Source organism: Dipodomys spectabilis, unplaced genomic scaffold (assembly GCF_019054845.1).
Source record: "Dipodomys spectabilis isolate Male_0828 unplaced genomic scaffold, ASM1905484v1 ptg000098l, whole genome shotgun sequence".
In the NCBI taxonomy this organism is placed as follows: domain Eukaryota; kingdom Metazoa; phylum Chordata; class Mammalia; order Rodentia; family Heteromyidae; genus Dipodomys; species Dipodomys spectabilis.
Window position 1 is genome coordinate 13,282,094 of NW_024870775.1, and position 24,183 is coordinate 13,306,276.

A 24,183-nucleotide genomic window follows, 5' to 3' on the forward strand; every position below is an offset into this window, starting at 1 on the left:
CCGGCTTTTTTTCTTTTTGCTTATATGGTGCTGGGAAATCGAACCCAGGGCCTCAGGCATGCAAGGCAAGCGCTCTACCACTGAGCCACCTTCCCAGCCTGAGTGGACCTTTCTATAGTGGTTCTTTATCTTGTTCAAAGATTAAAAGCCAGGTCTCATATAGCTGTATAATGGAGTGCTCTTCTAGCATGTATGAGATACTGGATTCAATCTCCAGCCCTAAGAAAAAAGAAAGAAAAAAACCCCCAGCAAAACAGCAGAGTATATCAAAATACAATCTGAATGATACTTTGAGTCTATCTGTGATGTTTCATTATTCATATTTCTGAATTTAAATATTTTTTTTTTTATAGCTGGGTCCTGGTGGCTCATACCTAGCATCCTAGCTATTTAAGAGGCTGAAATCTGAGGATTGCAGTTCAAAGCCAGCCCAGACAGGAAAGCCTGTGAGACTCTTATCTTCAATTAACCACCAAAAGGCCAGAAGGAGAGCTGTGGCTAAAGTAGCAGAGCACCAATCTTGAGTGAGAGACTGTGCGGGTCCTGAGTTCAAGCCTTAGTACCAAACACACACCCACACCCACACATACGCACAAATTGCTTTTGATACAGTGGTTTTGCATACTTAAAGGAGTGATGTGTGATATTTTAATGTATGTGTACAATGCCTAATGATCAGGTCAGAGTAATGACCATATCTATCTGTGATGGGAATATTTGGAACCCCCTCCACTATATCCAGCTATTGGTGGTCAACCCTAATTGCTACTGTGCTCCTAGCATGCTGTTGAACTTCAGAAATTCTTCCTCCTGTCCAAACACGCTCTGCAACCATTGTTCATCCCTTTTCCTGCCCTTCAAATTCCCAAATTTGAACTGAAGTCTGGGACTCCACACACAAGATTTAAATGGCTTACCGCTCTTCTCAATGCTCTCCACCCTTCCCACTTCTTATGCATTTCCTGGTTTTCTAAGAGGACAATGGACCTAGGCTCTCGCTGCCCGATCTGGTAACTGCACCAATCAATCATCCTCCTGTCTCTGCTTAGCTTCCCCGATCTAAGTGCATTTGCACAACCCACCTGACCGGTTGAGCCAGCAGTGAACAATCTTTGCCTATTTCCGTTTTAATTAGTGGTCAGACAGGAGGGAGCCAGAGCCACAGCAGCTCAAATCTCACCTTCCTGAATTTCCCTGGCCAGTAAATTTGAAGTTTCTCTCCTCCCCGTGGCTTGTTTCTCTTCTTGTCTGAGCTTGTAGGAATATCTTCTTTGCTTTGTTGTCTCTTCTCCCCAATGGAAAATAAGTTCTGACTGGGTGCAGGGCTGGACTTAGGGGGAGGGCAGCTGAGGGCTTCCAAAGTCAAGGTGGATGGAGCCTGGTCTAGAGAGAATTCTCCAGGGTTCCACAGGGGGTCCAGTCAATTAACCAACACTTGACAAATGTGCAGGAGAAAGGGCATACACATTAATTAATATCACTTGCATGAATGCATCACAGGGATAAAAAGAAGCAATGAGGTTTGAGAGCTTACATTAAAGCCGGGTGGGGGTAATGCTGTCCACTTATTGGAGAAAATAGGGTAATTAGAGGAACAGATGGAAGTAGAGAGGTTATGACAGGGAGTGTCTGCAAATGGTGTCAACTTCCTTTTGCCTGGCTGGTAATTAGTTCATATTCCCTGGCTGAAGAAACTTCACAGACAAGATTCATGACAATCTACTTCTTTTTGAAGGGTCTGTTAGGCAGCTATGAGAACAAGGGCAGAGAAAACTCCGATTTGCTGTTTTTCCACTCAAAATAACCAACATACCAAAGCATTCTATTTTGGATGACATTCTCATTTCTCTCTCCATTCCTCTGTGTGTGTGTGTGTGTGTGTGTGTGTGTGTGTGTGTAATAGTGAACACAAAGACAAATGTGCTTTTCCTCAGGCTTGGGTGCTGTCCAGACCTTAGCCTAATTTTGTTCAAAGGTGGCGCTCTACTACTTGAGCCACACCTCCACTTCGCCACAGCTCCACTTCTAGCTTTCTGAAGCCTAATTGGAGATAAGAGTCTCCTGGAGTTTCCTGCCCAGGCTTGAATCTTGATTGGACAAGTGAAAGACCCCCGGCGGCGTGGGGTGTCCTTCAATCAGAAGAGACCCTTCCCCAAGGAACAACGAGACCACTTGTGCGGATGCAATCAGCAAGAGGTTTATTCGGGCAAGCCCTCGGCTCCCAGGTGCACTCAACCTCGAGATCCACAAGGTTCGGGTTGAGTGTCTGAGAACCGGTTACACGGGTACCCGGGGCAACAAAGTCTATCGGGAGACTTGCGCGCCGAGTGCTTGAAAGCACCCTCTTTTTATGGACAGCAGAAGCGAGGTTACAGAAGCGAGATGCGTGGTTACAGGGGGATGATTGGTTAATTTTAAATTACGTTCAGGGTGGGGATTGGTCAGGTTAAGCTAGCCAGATGGGGTAGGTGGGGTTGGGGGAAGGCTGACGTGTCGGTACTTGCCCGGACAAGTCTGTGCGGGTCGTTATGCACCGAAACTGTTCGTTCCCTGATTTTGACAAGTGATTTACTACATCCTGCCTCACCCTAGCATTAAGGCTGAGTTTTACGGGAAGGAATGTGGTGGTCGGCTATTTTACCGGAATGCCTGGTTTTAAGGCATGTACTAGGGTCATGCTAGGGTCTGCCGGCGGTGACTCAGAGGCTCGAGGTTTCGTTTCCTGGTTAGCGGCCTGCACTTATCTCCAGGGAGGGGAAGGTTTAGTGTTAGCGCAAGCAAGTTTACAGAAGCAAAACCAGCAGTTAGCAATTGTATAATATAATAACTCCAACTTTAATTTTTAATCTTTTGCTGGGCTCACTAGGGGCTTCGGGAGGAGCGTCTGGGGTCTTTCATTCCCCCATTTTCTTTTTGTATGAATGAAATCCTTCATTCAACTGGAGATTCCTCCGTCAATTTAAGTTGGTGGTATTGTTGGGTTAATACTAGGGCCTGTACGACCGATAGGCGGTCCTTTATAAATTGTATTAGGCGATTGATGATGCAGGGGCCCACAGTAAGGATTAACATAAGGAGTATTAATGGTCCCATTAATGAGGATATCAGGGTAGTAAACCAGGGAGACTTATTCCACAACCCTTCATACCAAGTTTGTTGAGACTCAAATTCTCGCTGTCTATTGTTCAGTCTTTCCTTAAGTTTATCTAGGGACTTGATTATTACTCCTGTCTTATTGACATAAAAACAACATTTTTCCCTTAAAGCTACACATAAGCCCCCTTCCTTTAAGAACAGTAGGTCCAATCCTCTTCGATTTTGAAGGACTACTTCAGCTAAGGAGTTTACTGAGTCCGTTAGTGTTTGGACGGTGTTTGCCAAAGTCTTTAAGTCGTTATTCATGGCTTGCTGGAGGTCTGAATAGTAATCCACTCTTGTCAGGGCGGTGGTTCCTGTGGCAATCCCAGCCGATATCCCTCCTATACCTAGAAGGACAGCCAATGTAATAGACACGAGCTCTCTTTTGCCTCTATGAGTTGGTCGGTCAAAGTATTGGAGGACAACGCTGTCAGGATGGTAAGTGATGCGAGGCCAGATCTGTACTAATACATAATAATCCTTACTTTGATTAAAAATAGCTGCCGACACACAGGGGGTTAGGCCTGTATTGCAAGCCCAATAGAGCCCAGTTTGGGGAACCAAGTAATGGGATCCAGGGGATACAGCCTGGTTGTTATTGCACAGTCTTTGATGGGAAGGGGGGATATTACCTAAACACGTCCCGCTCTCAGATACTTCTGGGAGTGTCAGCTGGTGGGAAGGCAGTGAGTTGCAGATGGAAGGGGGGTTGGAGTGGATGGAAAAATTGGCTTTTACAGCAATGCCTTCATAGTATGGAGGATTGGAGACCAGGCATAGCCAACAGCTCTCGGTGCGACTGGGATCAGAATAATTTAAAGCAGTATATGCTCCCTTTACAAGGTCAATGAGCCTGTCCCCTGCCTCTGATGCGGCCAGGACCGGCATTGAGGCGGATAGGTAGGGGGAACTGATCGCAGAAGGGGGTGGAACGGGGGCACTGAGCAAGGGGGTTTGTGGAGGATGTCTAGCAGTGAGGACTCTGGGTTTTGATAAAACTGGGTTGGGCCCGATTGGCAGGACGGGTGTTATTGTTTGCCTGCGTAGTCTGATTTGGAATGTCACTCCATAGGGTCCAGATCCAATTGTATGCCATCTAATTCCCCACTGTCTGCCTGCCATCCATAGGGCAGGAAGTAAAGCTCTTCCTCTGTCTGTAAAGGATATTTTTAAAGGCAGGCACGTACTTTTGAAGTAGCATGAAGTACCCCAGGGCCGTCCTTTTTTTACATTAATCAGGTCCCAAGTTGAACTTGGGTTCCAATATGCGTCACCCGTGGTCTCACAACCCCAAGAGGCACAAAAGTAGTCACTCTCCTGTCCACACTGGTTAGATGCTGCTCTACCTTCTCGAGGGCAAACATAAAAATCAACCTTGGCTAAACTCGTCCTTTTGTCCGGGGAACAGCATCCTGCATTAAAGCCCCCCATATTGGGTATGCCCGAGCAGTCTTTTACCGGGAGCTTATCAAAGGTGAAACCGGGCAGGTCCCAGGGGCGGGGCGATCCGGCTACTAATTGGCAAACATCTGGGGTTAGATCTGGCCACCAAGCTCCCCACGGATGGCGGTCGGAGCTGATCTGCCAGACTACATCTGCTGTGCCAGACAAAATCTGCCAGGTCTGTCGCACGGGCTGGTGGGGATTGGGAGAAGCAAAACTCAATAGGGATAGGAATAGCAAGTAAGCAAAGGGAATCATATTTGCGTAAGTCTTATCTTTAAAGGATTTTGAGTGCGCTGAACTTTCCAGTCCGGGTCTGTTGAGGTCTCTTCCGGGGTCCGGGCGGCCTTGACGTGGGACGCGTGGATCCAGGCGGCGATTCCGTCCACTTTCACGGCTGTAGGAGTGGTGAGGAGAACGATGTATGGTCCTTTCCACCGTGGTTCCAAGTTTTTGGTCTGATGGCGGCGGACCCACACAGAATCTCCTATTTGGAAACGATGAGGCACGACAGGGTCGTTTTGTTGGTCCCGGTATACTGCCGCAAGAGGCTTCCAGACTTCACGCTGGACAATCTGAAGTGCCTGCAAGTGAGCTTGTAAAGAAGGGCTATTAGCATAGTCAGATATATGAGGGTCAAGAAAATTGACGGCCGGCGGGGGAGCTCCGTACAAGATTTTAAAAGGGGTAAGGCCATGGGGGCCAGGGGTATTGCGAGCGCGGTAGAGGGCAAGGGGCAGGAGGAACACCCAGTCCTTTGAGCCAGTTGCAAGTGTTAATTTGGTTAAAGTCTCCTTAATCGTTCTATTCATTCTTTCTACCTGCCCTGAGCTCTGGGGTCTGTAAGCACAGTGCAATTTCCAATCAATCCCCAACAGTTTGGCCACCAACTGACTTACCTGGGAGACGAACGCAGGCCCATTATCAGTCCCTAATACCTGTGGCATACCATATCGGGGAAAAATTTCTTCCATCAGCTTTTTTTGTTACCACTCTGGAGGTTTCATGTTTGGTAGGGAAAGCCTCTACCCAGCTTGAGAAGGTGTCCACAAATACTAGGAGATATCTGTAACCATACTGTCCAGGCTTAATCTCCGTGAAGTCGATCTCCCAGTGAGTCCCAGGTCGCTGTCCTCGTACCCGCACTCCTGGCCCTATTTTGGTCTTTCCAGCGTTGACACGGGCACATATTGTGCATTGATCTGTCACTGCTTGTAGGCTGTCCTCTTTTCCCAGAAGATGCATTAGCCCTTCCTCACGCTCAAGGAGGGTCTTCATTTTTCGGTTGCTAAGATGGGTTAGTTTGTGGAGGCGGTCTATCATTTGACGAGTCCACTTTCTTGGCCAAACAGTCTTCCCATCGTTAGTCCAAGCCCCTCTCTCAGGGTCAAAGGTGGCCCCCATTTTCTTTAGATCGTCCATGTCCTCTGGACTGTAGGGGAGCGGACTGGGTCTTTTTGTTTGCGGCTTGGTTGTCATGGGGAGGAGGACCGGGGTGGTTGGAGTTTCGGCTAGCGCTGCCTCCCGGGCCGCCCTATCAGCCAGTCGATTGCCTCTCGCTTCCGAGGTCTGTCCTTTTTGGTGTCCCGGACAGTGTATAATGCTCAGTTTTTGGGGCAAGAACAAGGCCTCCAATAGGGCCAGAATTTCCGGCTTATTTTTAATTTCCTTGCCCTCTGAGGTCAATAAGCCCCGCCTGCGATAGATTTCTCCATGCACATGGGCCGTAGCAAAAGCGTAGCGACTATCGGTGTAGACGTTAAGTCTCTTGCCTTTTGCCATTTTGAGTGCATGGGTCAGGGCGATCAGCTCGGCACGCTGTGCTGACGTCCCAGGCGGAAGTCCCTCCGCCCAAACTACCTCAGTCTCGGTGGTGACAGCAGCTCCGGCCTTCCTCTCGCCATGGTCCAAGAAGCTGCTCCCATCTGTATACCAAGTGAAATCAGCATCCCGGAGGGGCTGGTCGGTCAAGTCCGGTCGAGTTCCATGTACTTCGGCCAGGATCTGCAAGCAGTCATGGGGCTCCGCCTCCCCCGGTTGTGGCAGCAGGGTAGCGGGGTTCAGAGTTACTACAGGCCCGAACTGTATTCTGTCTTTATCTAGGAGCATGGCTTGGTAGTGGGTCATGCGGGCGTTAGAGAGCCATCGGTCTGGTGGTTGTTTGACCAGGGCCTCTACGGCATGTGGGGCCAGGATGACAAGTGGCTGGCCTAGGGTAAGCTTACCCGAGTCTTTTACCAGGACTGCAATCGCCGCAACCATCCGCAGGCACGGGGGCCATCCAGAAGCAACCGGATCCAGCTTTTTGGAGAGATAGGCCACAGGACGTCTCCAAGGCCCCAGCTTCTGGGTCAGGACTCCTTTTGCATATCCTTGCTTTTTATCTACAAACAGCTCAAAAGGTTTGGTTAGATCTGGCAACCCCAAAGCCGGGGAGTGTAAGAGCGCCTCCTTAATGTTTTGGAAGGCTTTTTGTTGGATCTCTTCCCAGACAAATAGCGTCCCTGGTTTTGTTAACGGGTACAGAGGGGCGGCTATCTCCGCGAAGCTGGGAATCCACAGTCGGCAGAATCCAGCTGTTCCCAGAAACTCTCGCAACTGTCTTGGACTCTGGGGTGGGGCAATATCCATAATTGCCCGTTTGCGAGACTCTGTCAGCCACCTCTGCCCGTCTTTGATCTGATATCCTAGATACGTTACTTGCTTCTGACAAATTTGCGCCTTTTTGGCGGAGGCCCTGTAGCCAATGGCACCCAGGGTCTGCAGGAGATCTTCAGTCCCTGAGTTGCAGTCCTCCTGTGTCTGGGCTGCCAGCAGGAGATCATCTACGTACTGGAGCAATATTAACGTGGGATGTTGAATTCTGAAGTCGGCTAGGTCCCGATGTAACGCCTCATCAAATAGTGTGGGGCTGTTCTTAAACCCCTGGGGCAGTCTAGTCCAAGTCAATTGCCCCGACACTCCCAGCTCTGGATCCTTCCATTCAAAGGCAAAAATAGGCTGGCTACTGGGATGGATTCTTAAGCAGAAAAACGCGTCCTTCAAGTCCAAGACAGTATACCAGATATGAGTGGGGGGCAAACTGCTCAGTAGGTTGTATGGATTAGGGACCGTGGGGTGAATGTCCTCAACCCGCTTATTAACTTCTCTCAAGTCCTGTACTGGTCTATAATCTTGAGTTCCCGGCTTTTTGACCGGGAGGAGCGGAGTATTCCAGGGAGACTGGCAGGGGGTTAGTATTCCTTGGTCTAACAGTCTCTTTATGTGAGGACGAATTCCCCGACGGGCCTCTTGGGACAGCGGGTATTGTTTTATAGACACAGGGGAGGCAGCGGCCTTTAGTTGGATAACTAAAGGAGCCTGGTGGACGGCTAAGCCTATGCCTCCCGTCTCAGCCCACGCTTGCGGGAACTTTCGCACCCAAGGCCGTATATGGGCGTCCTCTTTGTCCTGTCTTTGTTCATACAACCTGTACTCGTCCTCTATTCCGAGGGTCAGTACATGTAATGGCTGTCCCTTGGGCCCAGTAATGCGTGTCCCTGTCTCCTCAAAATGAATTTGTGCCTTTAATTTGGTTAACAAGTCTCTTCCCAGTAGAGGGTAAGGGCAGTCGGGAACATGCAAGAAGGAATGTGTTACCTTACCGGTGGCCAGTTGCACTCTTCGATCGGTGGTCCACCGATACCGCTTCCCTCCAGTGGCTCCTTGCACCCAGGCTGATCGGTCACTCAGGGGTCCGGGGGTCGTGGTCAATACCGAGTGTTGGGCCCCCGTATCCACCAGGAAGGTGACGGGTTGCCCCCCAACTTCCAGAGTTATCCTAGGCTCAGGGGGGGGCTCCTGGCCTGGACCCCCCTAATCGTCTAAGGTTAGCAAGGATGTCTGGGGTCTTGGTCTCCGATGTCCCCTGGGTCTCTTTGGGCAGTCTCTCATCCAGTGTCCTTTTTCCTTACAGTATGCACACTGGTCTTTTTCCAATGGGTGGCCCGATCTGTCTCCCTTCTGCTTTTCCTGCTCCTGTCGCTGCCCTGATACTATGGTGGCCAATAGCTTACTCATCTCCTTTGTTCTTTTACGATCACGTACACTTTCTCTCTCTTCAGCTTCCTTCCTCAGCCTTTCCTCTCTTTCTTCTGGTGTCTCTCTCTTATTATAAATGCGTTCGGCTTCCTTAAGCAAGTCCTGGAGGGACAATGTCTGAAGATCCTCCTGTCTCTCTAGCTTCTTTCTGATATCAGGAGCCGATTGCCAAATAAAAGACATAGCAACATTCGTAGCCTGCCCTGGATCCTCAGGGTCGTAAGGAGTGTAAATGCGATATGCCTCCTTAAGACGCTCAAGAAAAGCCGAAGGCGACTCCTCTACTTTCTGAACTACTTGCTTTACCTGCGCCAAATTGGTGGGCCGCCGAGCGGCCCCTTGGAGACCCACTATTAGCAACTGGCGGTAAAGGCGTAGGTGGTTCCTACCTGCATCCGTATTGAAGTCCCAATTGGGCCGTTCCAAGGGAAAAGCAGCATCTATCTCATTAGGCAGTTGAGTGGGACGCCCGTGGTCCCCAGGGACGTTCTTTCTCGCTTCGAGGAAAACACGCTGTTTTTCCTCGGTAGTCAACAGCACCTGCAATAGTTGCTGGCAATCGTCCCAAGTTGGTTGATGAGTCACTAAAATAGATTCAATTAAAGAGGTTAGTTTTGAGGGGTCTTTACTAAAGGGAGGGTTGTTAGTCTTCCAATTATACAAGTCTGAGGCCGAAAAGGGCCAATATTGCAGCTGGCCGTTCGTCCCTGCACGCAAGGGAAACACCTGAGAGGTGGAGGTAGAGTCCGGGACCTGCTCTCGGCGTCCGCGGAGTCGACCGGCCACCGGGGATGGTGCAGGGTCGGCAGGCGGTGGAGGGGCGGCAGCCACTGCTTCCTGAGGCTGCTGAGCATGTCCCTGATAGGGAGGCGGTTCTTCCGTCAACAAATCCAGGAGAACTTCTTCCCCTGGTGGCAGAACCTTTGGGGTGGCAGGTCTGCCTTTTTCCGGAGGCACCTGTTTTTCACTTTCTAGGGGAACAAGGGCTGGGTAAAGTGAGGAATGTGAGGGGGGTTGGGGAGCTGGAGAGGGGAGAAGAGGAGGAGGGAGTTGGGGTTGGGGAGTCAAGGACGGAAGGAGTGGGGACGGGAGTTGAGGTGCAGATGGAAGGGTTAAGGGGGTAGGGAGTTGGGGCGCCGGGGCGGGTAGGAAGGGTCTTATCCACGGGGGAGGATCAGAAATAAGAGCCTCCCAAGTGACAATATAGGGGACCTGGTCTGGGTGTCCGTGTGGTCCCGGATCCATGACTTTGGCCTTAACCTGTAAGGCAATGGTTAGGTTAAAGGTTCCTTCTGGTGGCCAACCACAGTTGAAAGTGGGCCATTCTGATGAACAAAAAGTTATCCATTTTCTTTTTTTAACTTCTACTGAAAGATTGTGAGCTGATGTTTGCACATCTTTCCAGTTCTGTAAAGTAAGGTTTAGTGGGGTCGCGACAGTTTGTCCCATTTTAAGACTTTAACGAACACAGACACAAGACAGACAACACTTAGCTTCGCTGCGCGTGTTTGCTCACAAACTGAAAGCAAAACCTGATGGAGACTTTATTGAGAGTCCGGATCTCTCGTCTCCCCTGATGAACCACGCGTCCTAGAGGACCGGGTTCCCTGACGGGCCACTTTTTCAGGCCACCCTGATGAGCCACTTTTTCAGGCTCGCAGAAGCCCCCAAGACGTCTCCTGGGGACCGCGGTCGGGAGTATGAGCTCGTCAGCTCCTCCACGGGTCCGCCTGATACAGACGAGAACGGCCGAACTCACCAGATTCGCAAGCGCACAGAAATTGGCTACACAAGACTTCAGACAACTTACAGACAGCACACAGACGACACACAGATGCTGGCCAGCTTACCTCCCGGAAATGGGTCGGTGGTCCCTGGGTGGGGGTCTCTATCCCGGACGAGCCCCCAGATGAAAGACCCCCGGCGGCGTGGGGTGTCCTTCAATCAGAAGAGACCCTTCCCCAAGGAACAACGAGACCACTTGTGCGGATGCAATCAGCAAGAGGTTTATTCGGGCAAGCCCTCGGCTCCCAGGTGCACTCAACCTCGAGATCCACAAGGTTCGGGTTGAGTGTCTGAGAACCGGTTACACGGGTACCCGGGGCAACAAAGTCTATCGGGAGACTTGCGCGCCGAGTGCTTGAAAGCACCCTCTTTTTATGGACAGCAGAAGCGAGGTTACAGAAGCGAGATGCGTGGTTACAGGGGGATGATTGGTTAATTTTAAATTACGTTCAGGGTGGGGATTGGTCAGGTTAAGCTAGCCAGATGGGGTAGGTGGGGTTGGGGGAAGGCTGACGTGTCGGTACTTGCCCGGACAAGTCTGTGCGGGTCGTTATGCACCGAAACTGTTCGTTCCCTGATTTTGACAAGTGATTTACTACATCCTGCCTCACCCTAGCATTAAGGCTGAGTTTTACGGGAAGGAATGTGGTGGTCGGCTATTTTACCGGAATGCCTGGTTTTAAGGCATGTACTAGGGTCATGCTAGGGTCTGCCGGCGGTGACTCAGAGGCTCGAGGTTTCGTTTCCTGGTTAGCGGCCTGCACTTATCTCCAGGGAGGGGAAGGTTTAGTGTTAGCGCAAGCAAGTTTACAGAAGCAAAACCAGCAGTTAGCAATTGTATAATATAATAACTCCAACTTTAATTTTTAATCTTTTGCTGGGCTCACTAGGGGCTTCGGGAGGAGCGTCTGGGGTCTTTCACAAGGATCCTCAGATCTTAGCCTCCTGAATAGCTAGGATTACAGGCATGAGTCCCCAGTGCCCAGCTTCCTTTACAGTGTAATGCTTTGTTCATTATAAGTAGTTTTGTTTGTTTTTTTTTTTTGGGGGGGGGTCCGGTCATGGGGCCTGAACTCTGGGCCTGGGCACTGTCCCTCAGCTCTTCAGCTCAAGGCTAGAGCTCTACCACTTGAGTCACAGCACCACTTCCGGCTTTTTTCTTTTTGCTTATGTGGTGCTGAGGAATGGAACCCAGGGCCTCAGCCATGCAAGGCAAGCACTCTACCACTGAGCCACCTTCCCAGCCCCATCATCACAAGTAGTTTTGAACTGTAGAATTCAATAATTCTGAATTGTAGAAACATTGCACTTAAACATAATTCACCTTGATTAGTTTTTGGAGTGCCTCTTCCATTATGAAGACTCTTGATCTCCAAATGAAACATTGGTGAGACCCGCCCCCAGTTTATTCTCAGACAACAAGATAAGGGCTGTGGGGATACACATCAGCAAAGAACAAAGCCCAGGTTTCTCCATGGTGCACCCTTTCCTGCGCCAGGCCTAATAGCGCCCCCCCCCCATTTTTGGGGGGGAAGGAGGGTCGGTCATGGGACTTGAACTCAGGGCCTGGGCTGAGCCTCTTTCAAGGCTAGTGCTCTAGCACTTGAGCCACAGCCTTTTCGTTTTCTATGTATGTGGTACTGAGGAATCGAACCCAGGGCTAGGAAGGCGCTCTACCACTGAATCAACTTCCCAGCCCCCTCCTAATCCTTAGCTATTCGTCCCCTCCACCCTCCTTCTTCGCCTATTGGAGGCGGAGGCCTGGGTAAAAGGCTCCTAGGTCCGGTTCAAGGGTCCTTCGCTGGGGGGGTTTCCAGGGTGTGAGGCGGGACGAGCGCTTGGCTTGCTGGGCGGGGCGGGTCGCGGTGGAGAGGATCGGGACCCCGCGAGCTGTTGAAGCGGGCGGTCAGAGGGAGAGCAGCGGGGGAAGGAAGGGGCAGGGGTGTCGGCCGGGGTGCAGACGGAGGACGGGAAGCGTGCGAGGGCGGGGCAGCGCGCCGGGGCCGCGGGAACGCCCGGGCCCGGGAGGCAGGCGCGGCGGCCCGCGTCCCGGGACGCAGCTGAGTGTGACCGTCCCTCCCTCCTCCAGGGACGGGGGCGTGGCGGGGGCGTGGCGGGGGCGTGGCGTCGGCACCGAGAGAGGCGGGGCGCCCAGACCGGCTCGCTGCGTCCGCGGGCAGGTGGCCGTCCGCCTGGGGAGTGAGCGCCTGGGGGACATCTGCCGGCTGGTGGCCGGTCCCTGCCGAGCTCCTGCTCCAGCCGGTGCCTGCGCGCGCCATGGTGGACCTGCTGGGCGGGCGGCACCTGGTGACCCGCGAGGGCAAGGCGGTGGAGGCGGAGGCGGCGCTGCAGAACAAGGTGGTGGCCCTGTACTTCGCGGCGCGCCGCTGCGCGCCCAGCCGCGACTTCACGCCGCTGCTCGGCGAGTTCTACGCGGCGCTGGTGGGCGAGGCGCGGCGGCCCGCGCCCTTCGAGGTGGTCTTCGTGTCGGCGGACGGCAGCGCGCAGGAGATGCTGGAGTTCATGCGCGAGCTGCACGGAGACTGGCTGGCGCTGCCCTTCCACGACCCCTACCGGCAGTGAGTGTGTGCGTGCGTGCGGGGGGGGGGGGTGCTGGGAGGGGCGCGGGCCGGGGGTTCCCCTCCCTGCTCCCCCCCCCCACCCCCAGGCCTCCTCTCCTGCATCCCGGTGCAGATCTCCATCTCTGAACTTCCTCCCGCCCTGCGGTGCCCGTCCTGGTTCAGGCAAATTCTGTACCATCGGTTTCAAACTCCCCCCCGGATTCGCAAAGCCACGCACAGTCAAAACTTGTCTCTGAACCCCGCAGAGTGTGGGGGTCCCGGGATCTGCGTTTCTCCGGAGCCCTGGGCTGGAGGGTGTCTTGATCACCGCGCCCTCCTGCGCGTGGTGGGCGCGGGGAGATCCCCGCCCGAGGTCGGCTGGATCCGAACTGTGAGCCGAACCTGCCAGGCCGTGCTGCGGGTGCAGGAATGCATTTCAATGCTATATAGCCCGTGGAGTTAGGCGATGTAAGTCTGGTTTTTGTAAATGTAGGAGGATCTCAGGTGGAGGCAAATGTTAGGATCTTGGTCCTGCTGTTGTTTTAGACCCTCAGCTCTCTGTTCTGGGTGTCTGGATTTGAGAGCGCACTTGGATTTAGTGCCTTTGAGAGCAAGGTGGGGTGGGGGGTGGGGGTGGGAGGAATAGGAGGAGTCTGGCTGGCCTTGGTATGATGGTGACAATGGGGTCCTGCGATGTAAGAGCCCCAGGTGAGGCTAAAATCACGTCATAAAGTACATTGCCCTTGCTTCTCCTCTCCTCCTCCCTCTTCATGCAGATGTGAATTTCTAGGTGTTGCTTGAGGCTGGTCTCTTGAGTGTATTCATTTCGGGGTTTAGTAAAGGGAGAATGGGAAGATAACTTTCGGATGTTTCATAGACACATAATTGACTGGAAGGAATCACATTATTCTCTTACACACACACTCGGGTGAGCTGGGCACACCACCCAAGTCAAAGTTATTCAACTGTGGGGAGCTGAAGGAACTCTGTTACAGCAGGATAATAGCCTTACTTACTAGCTGGGCGCTGGTGGCTCATGCTTGTAATCTTAGTTACTTGGGAGGTTGCTATCTGAGGATCGCAGTTCAAAGCCAGCCCAGGAAAGGAATACTTGTGAGACTCTTATCTCCAATTAACCACCGGAAAACCGAAAGTGGTGCTGTGACTCAAGTGGTAGAGCACTAGCCTTGAGCTGAAGAGCTGAAGGACAATGCCCAGGCCCAGAGTTCAAGCCCTATGACCAACGACCAAAAAAAAAAAAAGCCTAGGTGTGAATGACAGCCAATTAACTTTGCTAAGGATCTGTGAGAGAATCATATGATTTGCATGACACTCATGACACTCAGGTTCATATGACACTCGTGTGTGTGTGTGTGTGTGTGTGTGCCTGTGTGTGCCTGTGTGTGCCTGTGTGTGTGCCTGTCCTACTTCTTGAACTCAGGACCCAGGGCCTGGGCACTGTCCCTAAACTTTCTTCCTCAAGGCTAGCACTCTACCATTTTAACCTCAGGTCCACTTCTGGCTTTTTGGTAGTTAATTGGACATAAGAGTCTCATGGACTTTCCCTCCTGAGTAGCTAGAACGACAGGTATGGGCCACTGGTGCCCGGCTATATGCAGCTTTTTGAAAGGACACACTTGTTTTGAAAGTGAGGGGGATAGTGTGGTTAACTAGGCAAAGAACTCAGACTCTGGGTGAGCCCAGCTCTAGGAATGCCCACTGGGATGGTATGTAAGTTGTTTTATTCCTGAGCATAGACTACATGCAGTGGTTAGGGGTTGATTCGTTCCAGGAAAGGGCTCCCAGCAATGTGCAGCACTCTGGTCTATTGTTCCATTATACAGGAGTACCGGTGAGATACAGATTCCAGTTCTCCTATCCGGGGTCCATTTTTCTGCCCTGGCCCTTGTGCTGTCTCCAGGGCAGGGCAATTAGCCTTAGCCCCTGGGGGCAGTGTAGACTTGATTGAGAAGGATATCACTTTTGTTTCCTTACACAATTCACTGTGTCCTCTAGTGGTCTGGTTAGAACCTGTGGCTCTAACCTGCTGGCTGGAGGCAGATGAGCCCTGCTGAACATGGGATGGTCTTGTGTTTGGGTCTGCCCTGTATGCTTTTGGTCTGTCTGGTCATCTGGTCTTCATCTTCAGATGAATTTTTCTTTTGTGAACTTAGCTCTTTGCCTCTATCCCTTTCTGGGCAGAATGTGGTGAGCCCTGTCATTGCCATATGTAAACTAGGATGTAGGTATTGTGTGTGGTATACCCTAAATTCTGCTTATCACAGCCCAGGTTTATAGAATCACATCATGAGCCACTACCAAGAACAGTTCATAAATAGCTGGGTGTTGGTAGCTCACGTCTATAATCCTAGCTACTTAGGAGGTTGAGATTGGAGGATTGTGGTTTAAAGCTAGCCAAGAGCAGAAAAGTTCATGAGATTCTCATCTCCAATTAAACACCCCAAAGCAGAGCAGTGGTAGAGTGCCATCCTTGAGTGAAAAAGCTAAGAGATAGTGCCCAGGCCCTGAGTTTAAGTTCTAGTACTGGCTTGTGCACATGCAAGGATGCATGTATGCATGTACACACACACACACACACACACACACACACACACACAGTCTTGTTTGCCCTCTCTCCTTCCCCAGCCTGGCTGGCGGCAGGTGAGGAAGATACTCATTGGTGATCCCCTTTATTCAGGAAGAAGTGTAAGCTTAGAGTGTTAGAGTGTTCCTGTAACTTAACTCCCAGGTTGCTGTGCCCCCATTGAACTGGCTCTCCATTCAAGGGCACTTCTGATAGGTGCTGGTGGCTCACGCCTGTAATCCTAGCTACTCAGGAGGTTGAGATCTGAGAATCACAGTTTGAAGCCAGGCTGGGCAGGAAAGTTTGTGAGACTGTTATCTCCAATTAAACACCAAAAAAGCCAGAAGTGGAGCTGTGGCTCAAGTGGTAGGGTAATAGCCTTGAAGAAGCTTAGGCCCTGAGTTCAAGTCTCAGGACCGGCACCAAAAAAAACAAAAACAAGGCACTTCTGGTCTCAAACTGCCTTGCTCTAATTCTCCAGGGGTTCCCTGATTCCTGTTGCTCAAGGGACCAAGGCAAACATGGATTAGTATTTGGTATCCATGGTGTGTGTGTGTGTGTGTGTATGTGTGTGTGTATGTGTGTGTGTGTGTGCATGTTTGATGGGTGGCTGGAGCAAATGAACAAAAATGCTTTAGAGAGATTTGCTTGTTAACAGTCTACAGCCCACTGGGAATAACCTGGAGTTAGTAGTTGCTACGGCAACTTCTTAGGAAAGGAAACACCTTTAAGTGAAAGACAAGGTTATGACCCGGTTAGGTGATGGAGAGACAGACATTTCAACAGCACTCAGGACAAGGATGAACTGGGCTCTGGGATATTTTCCAAAACTGGTTAGATGACGATGACTTCCTCCTCCAAAGCATTTCTATTTTCTGTGGACATCACCCACAAGGGTGGAGAGGACTCCAGGGAAAGGTGGCTGTGGGCCTCTGTGGGCCTCTGTGGGCCTCTGTGGGCCTCTGTGGGCCTCTGTGGGCTTCTGCCTATCAGTTGCAAGGTTCTGTTTGTCCCTAGGTCAGAGGCAGTCATTTTGAAAACTTGAGGGCTAGCACTGGACTTTTCTAAGGTTAAGGGGGAGACAGTAACGGACAACCCCATCCTCTTAGGTTCCTCTCAGCCCAGCTTGCCTCACTCCCCCCGTCAGAATTCAATTTAGTGTTACAAGTGATGAAAAGAACAGTGATGTAGCTGAGTGCCAGTGTCTCAGGCCTATGACCCTAGCTACTCAGGGGAATGAGATCTGAGGTTTGAGGTTTGAAGCCAGCACAGAAAAACCCATCTGAATCTTTTCTCCAGTTGATCAGCAAAAATAGTCAGAAGTGGAGGTGGGGCTCAAGGGGTAAAGCACCACCTTTGAGGGAAAAAGCCAAACAAGAGAGTGAGAACCTGAGTTCAAGCCCCAGTACCAGCAGAAATAAAGTAATAAAATAAAGTAACATGATAAGATAAAACAAAAACTAAAATAAGAGAAAATAAACCAAGTGTTGGGCTAGGAATGTGGCTTAGTGGTAGAGTGCTTGCCTTGCATGCATGAAGCCCTGGGTTTGATTCCTCAGTACCACATAAACAGAAAAAGCTGGAAGTGGTGCTGTGGCTCAAGTGGGTAGAGTGCTAGCCTAGAGCACAGAGAAGCTCAGAGATAGTGCCCAGGCCCAGAGTTCAAGCCCCAGGACTGGCAAAAAATAAAATAAAATCAACAAAGTGTTAATAACTTAAAGAGCTTAAACAATAGATGGTCTGGGCTGGCTTAACGGAAACATCAGCAGCCAGGAGCTTCTCAGACGCCAGAGGCCACTGAGGATGGAGTTTCTGCTTGATGCTAGGGTACAGGAAAATTTGCCTGGTGAGTCAGTCTAGTCTCTCCTCAGGGTGGTAGAATGGCTGCAGTGGTACCATCTTCATACATTCTGCCTTTTCGGCACTCAGCAGATGTTCTGTATTCTGGTTCTGACCTTGCTGGTTAGTAGTTTCTGTGTGAATTAGGGGGGGCAGGAGGAATGTTGATTGAGTACTCACTGTCCCTCTGACCCAGTGTTTTTTAATTTTAGTTTTCATATTTTTCTACGAGGACTGGGATGTGAACTCGAGGCCCTTAGCTTTTTTGCTCAAGCTGGCACTATATCACTAGAGCTGTGGCTCATGTATTTCCAGACACTAATGGCAGCAGGACCCACCAGCCATCAGAACTGTAGTCCCTGACCTGGGGATAAAGCAGAGATTGTTTTGTTTTGGCATAGGTTAGCTGTAAGGGGTAGGGGGAAGTTTCTTGTGACGTTACCATACATACATATGATGTACCCCATCAACCTCACATCTTATCACCCCACCCTTAAAAATAGTTCAGCTGGTTTTTTTTTTTTTTTTGGTCGGCCGTGGGGCTTGAACTCTGGGCCTGGGTGCTGTCCCTCAGCTCTTCAGCTCAAGGCGAGCGCTCTACCACTTGAGCTACAGCGCCACTTCCGGTTTTCTGGTGGTTTATTGGAGATAAGAGTCTCACGGTCTCTCCTGCCCGGGCTGGCTTTGAACCGAGATCCTCAGATCTCAGCCTCCTGAGTAGCTAGGATTACAGGCGTGAGCCATCAGCGCCCGGCAGTTCAGCTGGTTTTATTGTTCTATTTTCACACATGCATGTATAGTAGATTCACCACTTTAAAAGCCTGCCCTGCTGGGGTCTCCAGGGCTTTCTGCCCTAGAGGAGGGAAGAGCAGCAGGTGCTGAGGAAGATAGAGGATGTCTGAGGACAGAGTGGGTCAGAGCATAGGTAGAGAAGTGTGGGTTTGGGGTCAACATCTGAGGCCTTCCTTGGGAAGCCAAGCACCCTGCATTCTCTGGTATGAATTAGCTATGTGATTTGGACACGGTGCTTCGTCCCCTTACACTCCAGATTCTTTCTCTCCACTGAAGGAATAACTGAGCCCACGTCCCAGGGTGGCTGTGAGAATTAAATGATTGATTCATGAGCAATTTGGCAAAAATAGAGGTGGGGGCGGATAATCACATAGCAAATACAATGGGTGTGCCAGGTGCTGGTGGCTCACATCTGTACTCTTAGCTCAGGAGGCTGAGATTCAAGGATGGAGGTTCAAAGCCAGCCCAGGTAGGAAAGTCTGTGAGACTCTTATGTCCAATTAACCACCAAAAAGCCAGAAGTGGAGCTGTGGTTCAAATTGTAGAGTGCTAGCGTTGATCAAAACAAAACAAAAAGCTAAGGGAGAGAACCTAAACCCTAAGTTCAAGCCCCAGGACCCATTCCAAAGAAAAAGAGGAGGAGGAGGAGGAAGAAGAAGAAGAAAAAGAAAAGAAATGCCGATGTAGTACCAGTCAGTTGGACTCAGGTTCTCCCAGTGATTTCTACGGGAGGTTCTGCTGCTGCTGGCATCCCAATTCTCTTGCTGCCCCTCAAATGTGCCTGGGATGAGTCCTAGTTTGAGGGGGTGGGGGTTGCTGAGTCTCTGAGATGACAGTCCTGCCAGGACTGGCCATAGCCATACTTTCCCAAAACCTAGCCAGCAAGCACTGTCTTATCCTTTCCCACCCATTCCTCAGAGTTCAGACACTGAATAACTGATTTGTCAAAATTACCATTAGGCCACTGTCATTTGGCCTCAGTTTTATGGCAAGTACTCTTAGGGTTTTTGCCTTTTCATTTTATGCTTTTATACCCTTGAGACATGTCAGTTTCAAATTTCAGCTGTGGTACAGGGTACTTAAATCCCTGTGGAGAGACATCTTTGCCACACCTTTCTCGACTCCTGTGTGGTTTCAGACCTGTGCAGGTCCTGCTGGATTCTTTTCAGACTTGGGCTTGATTGGCTGTATTTGTGAAGGGTCCAGTGCCTTTGAAACTTGCAGTTTTTCTTTTTCCTCCGTGTGCAAGTGGCTGGACCCCAGGGTCAATTGAGATTGCAGCTGGGGTGCTGATTGGGTGCAACGGTCCAGGAAAAGTCAAGGACCGCTTGCGTAGTATTTTCTTTTCTTTTTGTCCATTGTGGGGCTCAGGGCACTGTCCTTGAGCTCTTTTTGCTCAAGTCTAGCACTCTACCACTTAGAACCACAGTGCTACTTCCAGGGTTTTTTTTTTGTCCATCATGGAGCTTGAACTCTGGGTGCTGTCTCTCAGCTCTTCAGCTCGAGCCACATTGCCACTTCTGACTTTTTCTGTTTATGTGGTACTGAGGAATGGAACTCAGGGCCTCATGCAGGCAAGGCAAGCACTCTACCACTTAGCCACCTTTCCAGCCTGCCACTTCCAGTTTTAGAGTGGTTAATTGGAGGTAAGTCTCACAGGGACTTTCCTGCCTAGGCTGGCTTTGAACTGTGATCCTCAGATCTCAGCCTCCTGAGGAGTTAGGATCACAGATGTGAGTTACTGGAGCCTGGCTGTTGCTAGTATTTCTATGAGGAGGGTCAAATCTACACTGGGCCTCTGTGCTGGCAAGACCTGCCTGCCTGATTCCAGATACTTGTGGATCATCTCTTTTTTCTCTTCCTCAATCTTGCAGATTTCTTTTTTTTTTTCTTTTTTTTTTTTGGGGGGGGGGTCCAGTCGTGGGGCCTGAACTCTGGGCCTGGGCGCTGTCCCTCAGCTCTTCAGCTCAAGGCTAGCGCTCTATCACTTGAGCCACAGCGCCACTTCCGGCTTTTTTCTTTTTGTTTATGTGGTGCTGAGGAATCGAACCCAGGGCCTTGAGCATGCAAGGCAAGCACTCTACCACTGAGCCACCTTCCCAGCCCTATCTTGCAGATTTCTTGCACTTTTTAGAATTTCCAAAGAGCCAATTTGTGTTTTATTGTTCACCGATTTGTTGACTCATCCAGATTTTCTATCAAACGTAAAAATTCTGGGGTGCGTGTGTTCGTGCCTGCCTGTGTGCCTGCACCTGCTAGTCCTGGGACTTGAACTCAGGGCCTGGGTGCTGTCTCTGAGTGCTTTTTTGCTCAAGGCCAGCACTCTATTCCTTAAGCCACAGCTCCACTTAAGAGTCTCACGGAATTTCCTGCCTGAGCTGGCGTCTTACCTCAGATCTCAGCTCTTTTGTTTTTCCTGTGTGTGTGTGTGTGTGTGTGTGTGTGTGTGTGTGTGTGTGTGTGTGTGTCCATCATGGGGTTTGAACTCTGGGCCTGGGCACTGTCCCTCAGCTCTTCAGCTCAAGGCTAGTGCTCTGCCACTTGAGCCACAGCGCCACTTCTGATTTTCTGGTGGTTAATTGGAGATGAGTCTCATAGATGTTCCATCCCTGGGCTGGCTTTGAACTGTGATCCTCAGATCTCAGCCTCCTGAGTAGCTAGGATTACAGGCGTGAGCCACCAGTGCCCAACCAAGATCTCAGCAATTTTAGTAGCTCAGATTACAGGTGTGAGGCACCTGCCCTGTACTTGTTGAAAATTCTGTTTCAGTGTGTGTGTGTGTGTGTGTGTGTGTGTGTGCGTGTGTGTGTGTGTGTGTGTGCGTGTGTGTGTGTGTGTGTGCATGTGTGTGTGTGTGTGCGTACGTGCACTGGTACTGGGGCTTGAACTCAGGGTCTTGCACTCTTACTGTTTTTTTCACTCAATATTGGAGCTCCACCACTTGAACTATGCCTTTTTGTGGTTAATTGGAGATTAGAGTCACAGATTTTCCTGCCTGGGCTTTCTCTGAATCATGTTCATAAAACCTCAGCCTCCCGAGTAGGTATACTAGCAGGTATAAGCCACCAATGCCTGGTTAAATTTTCCTACTTTTTTTTGGTGGGGGGGGAGGTTGGTTTATTATTTTTTCATTGTTTTATCATTTCTTTAAGAATACTATTTTTTTTGTTAAGAAAAAGTTCTATGTAAGTACAGGTGCAATTTTTTTTCAGAATATTTTCAACTTGAGGTTGAATCTATGGATATGTTACACTTGGATATGGAAAGCTGACTGCATGCTCATATTTGGTTTTAAATATCTTATAGTTTGCATGGCTATTTCACATACAACATATAGCTACTTGATTTTTTTTTCTTTTGTTGGTTGTGGGGCTTGAACTCTGGGCCTGAGTGCTGTCCCTCAGCTCTTCAGCTCAAGGCTATCGCTCTACCACTTGAGCCACAGTGTCACTTTTGCTTTTTCTGTTTATGTGGTGCTGAGGAATCTAACTCAGGTCCTCATACATGCAAGGCAAGCACTCTACCACGGAGCCACCTTCCCAGCCCAGTTACTTGATTTCTAATCTCATTCTCAATAATCATTTCCTACTGGTTTCTAATTCCATGATATGGTTGGATGAAAACAGTCTTGTGTATTATTAGTCACTTGAGATTTATTAATGAGACTATGATTAGTTTTGCCATAGTTTCCCATGTCTTTGAAACAAGGTATAGTCTCACGTAGAAAAGTATGAACTTTCCCCTGCTTGAGTGAGTTTGTATTTGACTTGGGCACTGGAAGCAGTAGAAGGTCTTGATAGGGATTGAGGGAGAGAGTTTGCTAACAGGAGGGGCTCCTTGTGGTGAGTATTTTCTTCTTCTCAGGGAAAGCCTCAGAGCTCTACAAAGAGGAAATCAGATTACAGTCACCTTGAGGCCCTTGTGACCCACTCAGTAAACAAAAAGGGATTTGCCCCACTGCACTGTCTGAGGGAGGTAATCTCTAGAAGATTACTGGGAGATCTGCAGAACTACACGCAGTTGCTCCTGTCTCTCAAAGAATCCAAGGAACTGTAACAAAGACCACTTAGGGGTTCAGCTTAGGATGCAAAAGAGCTAATCACATCTGCCACACATCACTGAATTTGTTAGGGAGAGAGGGAGTCTCATATGGTTTTAGATGTATTTAGAAGTTTAAATTTCACCAGTATATGTACACCAGAGTTTTCTTCTCTTTTATATTTGTGTGTTTAGTTATGTATTTATTTGTTTGTGCCAGTCCTGGCACTTGAACTCAGGGCCTGGGCACTGTCCCTGAACTTCTTTTGCTCAAGGATAGTGCTCTACCACTTGAGCCAGAGCACCACTTCCAGCTTTTTCTGTTTATGTGGTACTGTGGAATTGAACCCAGGGCTTCATTCATGCTAGTCAAGCACTCTACCATTAAGCCACATTCCCAACTAGGATGTGTTTTCTCTTGAGAGAAGGATATACAAAAGGTTCCTGGCTTTATTTGTGTGTTTAGAGATGCACTGTAAGTTTTAAAATGGTAGGACTAGGAGTCAGAGTTCAGTGGTAACTGCTTAGCGTGTTTAAGACACTGGTTTTTGGGGCTGGGAAGGCGGCTCAGTGGTAGAGTGCTTGCCTTGCATACATAAGGCCCTGAGTTCAATTCCTCAGCACCACTTAAGCAGAAAAAGCCATAATGGCACTGTGGCTCAAGTGGTAGAGCTCTTGTCTTGAGCTGAAGAGCTGAGGGACAGTGCCCAGGCGCAGAATTCAAGCCCCATGACTGACCTAAATAAATAAATAAAATACACTGATTTTGATCCTCAGGACTTAAAAAAAAAAAAAAAGCTTAAAAATAGCAGTTAATTGAGGTGAGAAATTCAGTTTCTCAGGCAGGCTTGTCACCTGTTGAAGGTACCACCTTCTTACATGGCTGCTGGCCACAGTGTTTGGTAGTGTAAATGGACAACCAATACATCACTGCAGATGGTTCTGTGGTCAGGACTGGTATAGAATAGGAACCTATCACCTCAGCAGGCAGCCTGTCTGTACGTGTGCCACACCAAGGCCAGAACTGTGTGCTCTTCCCTCGTGCATGTGAAGAAGTGCTAACCCTCTGATCTGATCTGCTCTCCCACAGTGAACTGAAGAAGCTATACAACATCACTGCCATCCCCAAGCTTGTGATCGTGAAACAAAATGGGGAGGTCATCACCAACAAAGGGCGGAAGCAGATCCGGGAGCGAGGGCTGGCCTGCTTCCAGGACTGGGTGGAGGTGGCCGACGTCTTCCAGAATTTCTCAGGTTGAACAGAAGGGCCCTGGAGGGCTGGACAGGTGCAGCTCCTGGTAGTGTGAACACTGAAGAAAGATGAACTCCTTTGTTTCCCCTTCCTGGGCAAATTTTCATTTTCTTTCAAAACAGAAGTGGTAAACCATGACAAAATAAATTTTGCTAAGGGGGAAAAAAAAATTCTTCTCATCCTGTGCCTAGCAGGGATGCTCGTGTGTCTCCACTAAGCTCTCAGAAATCTATGCAAATGTTTATGTGTACAAACCTCTTCAGGGAAAATGATCTATTTATTGATAAAAACTTTTGGTCAGTCTCATTTTAATATTCTATAACTATATTCATTAATTAGATTTGTAGACTGTATACTTTAATAAATAAATATTTATACCTTGAGTGGTTCTGTTGTTTTTCTTTCTGATACTTGACCAAGTGCCATTAGGAGAAAAATGAGTCACTCAGTACATCCCATGCTTCAACTATTTATTTCTCCCCCCTCCTCCCCACCCATCTGAGGCCTTGAAGTCAGGGCCTGGGCACTGTTCCTGAGCTTTTCTGGGTTCAAGGTTAGCACTCTACTATTTGAGCCACAGCACCACTTACAGCCTTTTCTGTTTATGTGGTGCTGAGGAATCGAACCCAGGGCTTCATGCATGCTAGGCAAGCACTCTACCACTGAGCCAC

At 49.7% G+C, this 24,183-nt stretch overlaps 2 protein-coding genes across 2 annotated transcripts; one reads left to right on the forward strand and one right to left on the reverse strand.

Moving 5' to 3' along the window:
* Nucleotides 1–4,835: 4,835 nt before the first annotated feature.
* On the reverse strand, nt 4,836–10,110 carry LOC122113713. The gene is given in 4 exon segments (XM_042686793.1): nt 4,836–5,564; nt 5,566–5,988; nt 6,073–8,426; nt 8,535–10,110. Coding segments are annotated over 4 exon segments (5,082 nt in total).
* Nucleotides 10,111–12,629: 2,519 nt separating this feature from the next.
* On the forward strand, nt 12,630–23,884 carry Nxnl2 (nucleoredoxin like 2). The gene is made up of 2 exons (XM_042686926.1): nt 12,630–13,025; nt 23,351–23,884. Exons 1-2 carry the CDS (start codon nt 12,724–12,726, stop codon nt 23,517–23,519), a joined length of 471 nt encoding a protein of 156 aa, XP_042542860.1. The 5' UTR covers nt 12,630–12,723; the 3' UTR covers nt 23,520–23,884.
* Nucleotides 23,885–24,183: the final 299 nt, after the last annotated feature.

Coding starts and splice junctions, on each gene's coding strand:
- Nxnl2 (XM_042686926.1), top strand. CDS start 12,724: ATGGTGGACCTGCTGGGCGGGCGGCACCTGGTGACCCGCGAGGGCAAG. Junction 13,026..23,350: donor TTCCACGACCCCTACCGGCA/GTGAGTGTGTGC, acceptor GCTCTCCCACAG/TGAACTGAAGAAGCTATACA.